The sequence below is a fragment of the Archocentrus centrarchus genome, chromosome 11, assembly GCF_007364275.1.
Source record: "Archocentrus centrarchus isolate MPI-CPG fArcCen1 chromosome 11, fArcCen1, whole genome shotgun sequence".
Lineage (NCBI taxonomy): Eukaryota > Metazoa > Chordata > Actinopteri > Cichliformes > Cichlidae > Archocentrus > Archocentrus centrarchus.
The window spans coordinates 2249312-2257851 of NC_044356.1; the positions used below are offsets into that span (position 1 = coordinate 2249312).

At 38.5% G+C, this 8540-nt stretch overlaps 1 protein-coding gene across 1 annotated transcript; it reads right to left on the reverse strand.

The window, feature by feature from the left end:
• Positions 1 to 243: 243 nt before the first annotated feature.
• Positions 244 to 7923, reverse strand: LOC115788501 (uncharacterized). The gene is made up of 6 exons (XM_030741535.1): positions 7878 to 7923; positions 7617 to 7687; positions 5489 to 7523; positions 5253 to 5342; positions 4504 to 4575; positions 244 to 904 (listed from the first exon to the last, which is right to left on the reverse strand). The coding sequence occupies exons 3-6, from the start codon at positions 7272 to 7274 to the stop codon at positions 669 to 671; spliced, it is 2184 nt and encodes a 727-aa protein (XP_030597395.1). The 5' UTR covers positions 7275 to 7523; positions 7617 to 7687; positions 7878 to 7923; the 3' UTR covers positions 244 to 668.
• Between the last annotated feature and the right edge of the window lie 617 nt (positions 7924 to 8540).

Genomic DNA, 8540 nt, shown 5'->3' on the forward strand with positions numbered 1-8540 from the left:
TCTCAATGTCCACTCCCTAGATGTTCACCGGTGTCCGTGTGGTGGGTCTGCGCCTGCGGAAATCCACCACCAGCTCCTTGGTTTTAGCGGCGTTGATCAGGAGGTGGTTCCGCTGGCACCAGTCCACAAAGTCCTGAGTCCACTGTCTGTACTCTGAGTCATCCTCACCTGTGATGAGGCCAACTATGGCAGAGTCGTCAGAGAAGACGTGGACTGCATTTTACAGCACCTTCGATAAGTAAGCGGCAGTAGCAGTAACTTTCACTAAGCAACAGAATCCTATTTGTGAACAGAAAGGAAAAATTATGAATGGCAAAATGAAATTATGCAAGTCTGTTAAATCATCAAACAGATTAAACAAAAATTGAGTGAACAAGATGAACTTACCCATCGTCTCACAGTAGAAATAAAACTGAAACATACAGTAACCAATCCACACCAAACAATATATACTGTAAAATATCAGTATGTTTACATATTCTGTTCAACAGCCAGTTTGCCAATATAACTGGAATACTGTCAGCCCTTCTCCTGCCTCCACAAGATGAAATATTTAAATTGTCCACCAGTGATATCATCAGGACACAGAGATTGCTTCTGGTCTAACCCTTAATATCCCATGTGTCCTGATGATATCACTAAAGGACAATTCATCACATTCCCATATTCTATCCAGGATTTTCTTTTCTTTTCACAGTTATGCCCCGATTCCTTACAAAATCTCTTATGTTTTGGATAGAGCGGGCAGCCAGAGCAGGATCTTCAGCCTTCTTGCATTGCTGGCATTCAATCATAGTGGCCAGTTTTCCTTTTTTGATGTGTTCGCCAAAATGTCTCATGACTGCGACAACCTCCATGGGAGACCATGGATTCTTTTTTGCTCTCCTAGCACTTTCCAGAGATACTAGAAAAAAGACAAATAAATTATTAATGAAAACCAACTCCATTTTAAACAGTTTTTAAATAAGGAAATTTGTGTTTAGTATATTATTTGTTAAAACAATGGTTCTTGGCTATAAATTATGTACTGATGTAATGCCTGTTTATTCCCCTTTTAAAATGTGCATTAATAAAGAACATACATTAGCGGGACAAGCTACAGAAATGAGCATGTGCGTTGCACAGATGAAAATAAATTTCTGCCAATGCTAAACAGCTTATTCTGCCATTGACACTTGCTTGGTAAGTGTGGTTGATTATATGATTGAATTCTGAAAAAAAGGCATTTTCGTAATTTAAAAATAGTATTTGTTTGACAAACAGGCCTCAGCAGCTTTCATAGAACCATCCAAAGCCAAAAGAGGCTTGCTGGTCCCTAGATCCCACTCAGCACCACGTTTCTCTATAGGTGCTGTATCAGCAAAAGCCCAAAGTTGAGAACCCTGGTGTACTAAATCTAACTTAATAACCAAATTAGAAAATATATTCCCATTGCTTTGCTTATTACAGTTTTTTAGTGTTTTGCTGTTTTGAAAAAACATTACAGATTAAAATATGTATAAAGAAAGTACTATAAACATTAGTCCTATTACTGATCACTAAATTGCATCTATTTTCTAGCATCTGAATATTGACAGTTTGAAAATGTATCAATTTAATACAAGGTACAGTTTTATATGGTATGTGCATTTAGGCCAGATATATTAGCTAAAATATCAGCTCACAGTATCCTGCAGAAAGAGAATGGTCACCATATTGCCTTTGGGTGGTGTGGATAATTTCTTTTGACCATGCTTTAGTTGTGCTTTTGTGCTTAAGTAATTTGGTGTTTAGTGACTTGTGTATGTGTGGTAGCATTTACCAGAATGTTTATTTGTGTTCTTTTTTCTGCTGGGCTCTTTGTCCTTCTTTAGTTTTCTGTTGGGTTCTTTCTCCTTAGCATCTGTGTGTTTACTTTGTGCTGAAATGAAGAAAGAAAAGATTATAAAACAAAAAATAACAATGGTCTGGATGAGCATTTATTTGTTGTAGGTAGGTTTCTTAAATACTGTGAAGTCCAAGATTCTCCTTTATGGTGTTAAGCAACTAATGGATAAATAATGAATTTATTCTCTTAATGATGAAATCCAGATGTACGGTTTAGACTTGTAGTTCACAGCGACACATGGATGTGTGATATGCCCAGTGCTACTACAGCTTATAACAAAAGGCATGGAGCTGACTTATGCACTAAAATAAGACTCAAGCAGTGACTGGAAAGTCGACCAGCTTTTGCAAAACAAGGATGCGAGCACAGAGAGAACTAAGCAAACCAGGTAACTAACAAGGAGACATTCCACCAAATACATACTTTAGTAGATCAGCCCCTTCTTTAAGGTCAGATGGTCACCACAGCAAGTCAACCTCTTCCACCTCCCCTTGTTCTCTACATTTTCTATCCTCACACCAACTATCTGTTAAGTTTCCTCATCCACATCCATCAATCTCTTTGGTCCCCCTCTCTCTCTCCTGCCTAGCAGCTCCATCTCTAACATTCTTTGATCAATATGTCCACTGTCCCTCTGCACATGCCCAAAACAATCTTAGTCTGGCCTCTCTAACTTTTTCTCCTAACTGTCCAACCTGCGTATTCCCTCTGACATTTTCGTTCCAAATCCTATCCATCCTCATTAGTCCCACAAAGAATCTTAACATCTAAGCCTCTGTCACATCCAGCTCAGCCTTCTGCTCAGTGCCACTGTCTCTAAATCATACAATATAGCTGGACTCACTCTTCTCTTTTAAACCTTTCCTTTTACTATTGCTGCAACTCTTTGGTCACACACCACTCCTGAAAATTTTCTCCATTCATTCCATCCTGCCTGTACTCTCTTCCTCACCTCTTTTTCATGACTCTTCATTTCTCTGGATAGTTGATCTACTTAAATTCCTCCACTTTTGCAACCTCTGCACCTTGTAACCGGACTGTTCTACCACCGTCCTCATTCACACTCGTATTCTGTCTCACAACTGACTTTCATTCCTCTTCTTTCCAGTGCAAGCTTTTATCTCTCGAAATTCTCTTTTTCCTGTTCCCTGCTCTCACTGCAAATCATGATACTGTATGCAAACATCATATTACATGGAGATTCCTGTCTGACCTCAACTGTTAGTCTGTCCATCAGCAGGACAAATAAGGGGCTCAGAGTTGATCCTTGATGCAGTCCCACCTTCAACTTGAAACTGTCAGATCTCAAAACTACATGCTTGTTGGGAGGTTGCATCGCTACTCCTTGTTAATGAGGGGATGCCTCACAGATAGAGCCTTCTGTCTGCAGTTGGGGCAGTTTTCTTCCTCGGTGGCCCCTCTGACCTGTGGGCTTCCCCCGGGGTCAGTTCTTGGTGCTCTACAGTTCTCCATTTACATGCTACCCTGGGGTCGATATTTAGGAAGTATAATATTCCTTTTCACTGCTTTGCTGACGATGTGCAGGTTTACAGGCCATTAAAGGCACCTTCCAAGAAATGTATTTATGCTGTGTTTAATTGCATGAGGGATATTAAGACAAAGATAGACTTAAAGTTCTTAAGATTAAATTAAAACAAAACAGATTGTCCTGTTTGGTCACCCTGACTTGGTCCAGGTTCTTACCATTTCTCTTGGCCTACTAGCACCTTATATACCATCACAGGTAAGGAATCTTGGTGTTAATGATGGGGTGTTCAAATTAGACAAGCAGATTAGCTCTGTGGTCAAGGCTAGCTTCTTTCAGCTTCGGCTTCTAGCCAGAGTCAAACCTTATCTTAGAAGGGGCAATTTAGAAAAAGTCATTCATGCCTTTATTACATTGTGCTTAGATTAATGTAACTCCCTGTACTTAAGCATTGGCCAGTCTGAACTCAACTGTCTGCAGCTTGCTCAGCTTGCTTCACTGGCTTCCGGTTAGGTAAAGGATTGATTTTAAGATTATTTTATTTGTTTTTAAGTCTTAGAATGGACTGGCTTAGTTATCTGACCTTGTTAAGGTGCAGCTTCGGGGAAGAAGCTGAGGATGTAGACAAATGTTTGATTAAAACATTTAAATACAGTTTAAGCTGAACTGGTATGTACTTTAAAATCAGGGAAGTTAAAATATGGTTTAAGTTGAAACATATTTACATTAGAAATAAACAGTTGAAAGCTAAGAACATTATTTGCTTAAGTTGATTCATCATTGTGAATGGTATGATAGGAAGTGCTTTTATTTTTATATTAGGAAGTGCAAGCCTAGACGCTGTAGTTGCTGTTGTGCACACTGAAAAGCAGCAGCCATGCCTATATGTTAATTGTTGCACTGTAATGTATTCAATGAGTAAATTGTTAGATTGAAAAGACTGTCCTGGTCATCAGTTATAGCTACTACTTCTGTATTCTACATTCAGATCACTTGAAATTTAGCTTACATATCACCCATTTATTTGAACTGTTGCTGTGACAACAAAATTGAAATGAGTGAAGAAGGTCTGAATCCACTGTGCATTATTTCATAGCCTAAAAGCAATCAAAAATGGTGACATGTTAGTATACTGAGGATATGGGCTAACCTTGTGATAATGGCGCAGACATGCCTGGAGGTTCCTCGACAGGTTGCCTAGCCATCAATGGTCCTGCAGAACCTGTAAAAAAATATAATATATTTCATTGCATACATAGAAAGATGAGTAGAAGTATTACAGTGAAATTTTGGTTAACTTGCTATGTGGAAAGGTAATGTTTACTCTCATAATAATAATAATAATAATAATAATAATAATAATAATATCTTATGGTTATTTGCCTTTTCCACTGAAATTTGAAGTCCTTGGGACTGAATTTGATTTGGCACATGAAGTCAAGTTTGGACAAAAGCACACTTTTACAGAATAAACCAGGAAATGTTCAAAAATCTAATTGACATACTACACCCTTTGCCATCTTTTTATGCGACTTCAGAGAGACCCATCTGTAGAACACAAACCAACTGTGGAAGTCTCTTTGCATGAGTGCTCAATTGCTATCTGGGACCTAAGTCATTCAGGCCCTTGCTGTTTTCTAGCATTTCAGATACAAATTAATGTCCCCTCAATATATGTCTGAAATACTAGAAAACAGCAAGAAATTTTAGTTATTGACTTGACAGTGAAATTAAAATTGGTTACGAATACAACATAGCATGTAGCTAAACTGTTGAAAGTCTAACCATCTGGTGACAATAAATACACGCTAGGTTCCTCAACAGATTCCATATATATATATATATATATATATATATATATATATATATATATATATATATATATCACACAGTACTTACCGGTCTGTGGATGTGTGAGATTTGCTTCATCTACCTCACTCTCAGCATCGACCTCACTCTCAGCATCTGAATCGGTCAACTGTAGGTTGTCTAGTAAAATAAATTATATTGCCTTAATGAACCATGGGGTTAAAGTGTTATAAGTTGCCTATGCACAATGTGTGTTCCATTTTGCTACAATATATTTGCTAGAAACATGTCTAATTTTTAATGTAAACAACTTTAAATGGCATTACCTTCGATTTCAATCTCGTCAAGTGTTTTGCCTTGAAGGCTTCTGAGAGATCCTTTCTCCATGGCAAGCAGCAGTTTGGATATCTTGGCCAGCTGGGTAGTAGCCTCAGGAAGTCTGTAATATTCACGATGAACGCGAATATCGTGGCCAAGGAAGTTAGCAACTTGGTCCAACTCGTGATTCTTGAGGTTCAAGATCTGAGACAAAGTTGCAACATGTTTGCGTAATTGCGTTGACCTGAGGAGCTCAGGGTTTTCAGCCCCACATTCACTGGCATAAAACCTCAAACAGTCCTGTCCTCTGTAGGGAGTCAGACAATGAGGTCTGGCAAACAGGAACAGGTTTTCTGCCAGAACACCACAGTCTTTTCTTTTTTCTATTAGGCGTGTTATGGCATTCACCATGTCTGGCGAGAGTAACACTGCAACCTTCCGGCCTCTTTTACCCCTTAATTCAACACGACTGAAGTGTTGACAAAGGCGAAGTTCAAATTCTGTCAGTCCAAATGCGACGTCCTTATGCAGGGGACTTGTGTCTCTTTCCAGAAAGCCATTCATTGTCATCTTTGAAATTTCTCCCCCTCTTCTTCTGTTAAAAAGTATTATATTTGCCATGGTGGCTTTACACAGTTCACTATATGATTTTGGTGAACTATTGTCTTCCAAGTCCTTCAATGCTTGTTCTGTAGTCTTCTCCAGATGTCTGTGAAGACGCTGAACATCTTCGGTGAAAGGAAGAGTGGAGGGCTTGTTAAACTGCCGCTCATTCAACGTAGTTAAAGCGGTGTGAGAGATGAGTTCAGACCACTTTGTAGCATAGAGAGTTTTGAAACTCTGGGTTGACTTTATCAGCGTACTGTCTTGTGCCATGAGTGCTCTGCAATGTAAAATATCACTGACTTTCTGTAGTGAGTGACCTAACTTTAGAGCAAGGCTTGGAGTACGGTAGCAGTGCTTTTCTTCATCATACCCGGATACTTTCTTGACCGCTTTGATAACCACATCAAAATTTTCAGGTCTCACAGCATCCTCAAGACTATGTATTGAGAATTCCTTGCGAAGCGTGAGCAGGAGTCTTCCAGATTCTCTGAGTCTCTGGCGAATGTAGTCATATTTGGTGGGATCCTGTCCATATTTGTTAAAGAATGATTGGGCCAGCTGAAGAATAGAGAAGTCACTTCGCACAGTAGAAGTTATTTCATCATCTTTCATAACAGCTAACACGCTCCAAACACCTGGTGATATCTGCTGACACAAAGCTGACTCATTCATAGAGGCCAAAGACAAAACTTTTTTTCTTCCAATCTCTGAAGTGGCTTCTACTGCTTTTGAAGAACATTTTCGAACATGTCGCCAAAGATCTCGTCGCAGATATAATGCCTGGCAGTACATGCAGTGAATGTAATCTTTTGCATTGTACTTTTTCTTTGATGTGCGTCTTAGTTTTAGTGATCCAACTCCACTCGCCAAGACCTCTGAGTTATGCTTGTGGTTTCCCTTGTTGCGAAGCTTTATAAGCATTTTCATACGTTGTTTGGACCTCTTGGGAAGACTTAAAACTTGAGCAACATCTGCATGTGTTTTCTCGTGAGTTTTTAAGTGACGTGTAAACTTTGTCTGTAGTTTCCCACAAATGTAGCAGTAAGTTTTATTTCTGAGCAAGGATGACGTGTTTGAGACTTTTTCAGCCATGGCATCAGCACCATCATCAACAAATATGTCTTCGGCATCAGCGTTTCCTATATTGCCAGTAACTCTTGATACTTCAAGCTGACTTGTGCTGATCATATCTTCAGTTGATGATTCTGCAGCTTCAGAAACGGGCTCTCTGTTTTCCTCTACAAAACTTTCTTGGTGGTGTCTTTTGTTTTTGGAAGAAGACTTGCTGGTGGAGACCTCACAATTCTGTACTTGTTTGTAACTGATTTTTAAAGGCTCTGATCTGTCATCGCATGAGCTGTTTGAATCATCTATGGAATCAGGAACATACTCCTCTTCTGATGATACCACCTCACTTGAACTTGGTTCTGTACAGACCTGATAATGATTAAAAACCATCTTATATACATATATTATATTTTGCATACTTGGAAAGCATTGCACTGAGAATAATTCTACTAAAAAGCTTACCACTTGCAGAAGTTCAGTGATGTCCACCTTGTGTTTAACATAACACTTTTTGTGCCAGGACTGGTTGCAAACTAGAAAGAGAAAATTAAGAATTAATAAAAGAAGGTAGCATGGAAAGTACTTAAAAAGTCAGTGCAGCAGCAAATGGCTCATTTTAAACATATAGCACAGCTACACATGGAACAGGTTTTTAAAAGTGTTCCTGTGGCATCACATTCAAAAGATACAGATGAAGCCCCCCTTCCATTTTCAAAAAATTACCTTTACATCTCACACCAGTCCATTTCAGAGGTGCAAAAGGTCCTCCACATGAAACACATTTTTCTAAACTTGACATTTTGTCAGGGACAAGATCATGATCACAGTCCTGTTGACCAAAAAAAAAGTGTAATCATAAGATAAGAATCTTAACGGACACTTGTGTAGTGTAGAATATCAAAACCAATGAATCGTTTGTACTCTGTTTCTATAAAAACATGAATTAAGGATGAAAGTGACATGATTTGTATGTGTTATCCCTGTTGTGAATGAAATTGTTTAGAAATTAGAAACTTAAAACCTTAAATCTACATTAATAACTTGTTGCCATGTAAAATTCAGAGGAAAAATTACACACCTGGAATAACAGAAAAAAGATCCCCTCTCAACCTAGCTTGTTCTTCAGCAGAACAAACCTAACTAATCAACTAAAATAGAATAAAAACATACATTCACTGTGGATTTACTCTACCAGTTAAAAGTTTGGACCCAACTTCTCATTCTCATTAAAATGAGAAGGTGTGTCAAAACTTTTGACTGGTATTGTACATAAATATATTGTATAAAAGCATGCATGGAGCATGACCATTAAGAATATGGTCATGCTCCATATTCTTGATGGTGAGCAGATATCTCACCTGAAAAAAACAAAAAAACAACCCCACC

Bases quoted from the DNA above. Each gene is read 5' to 3' on its own strand.
- LOC115788501 (XM_030741535.1), bottom strand. From the start codon at position 7,274: ATGATCAGCACAAGTCAGCTTGAAGTATCAAGAGTTACTGGCAATATA. The intron at 5,343-5,488 runs GTAATGCCATTT...TTATTTTACTAG, and splicing joins TGACGAGATTGAAATCGAAG to ACAACCTACAGTTGACCGAT. The intron at 905-4,503 runs GTTAGCCCATAT...TCTTTTTTCTAG, and splicing joins GTCTGCGCCATTATCACAAG to TATCTCTGGAAAGTGCTAGG.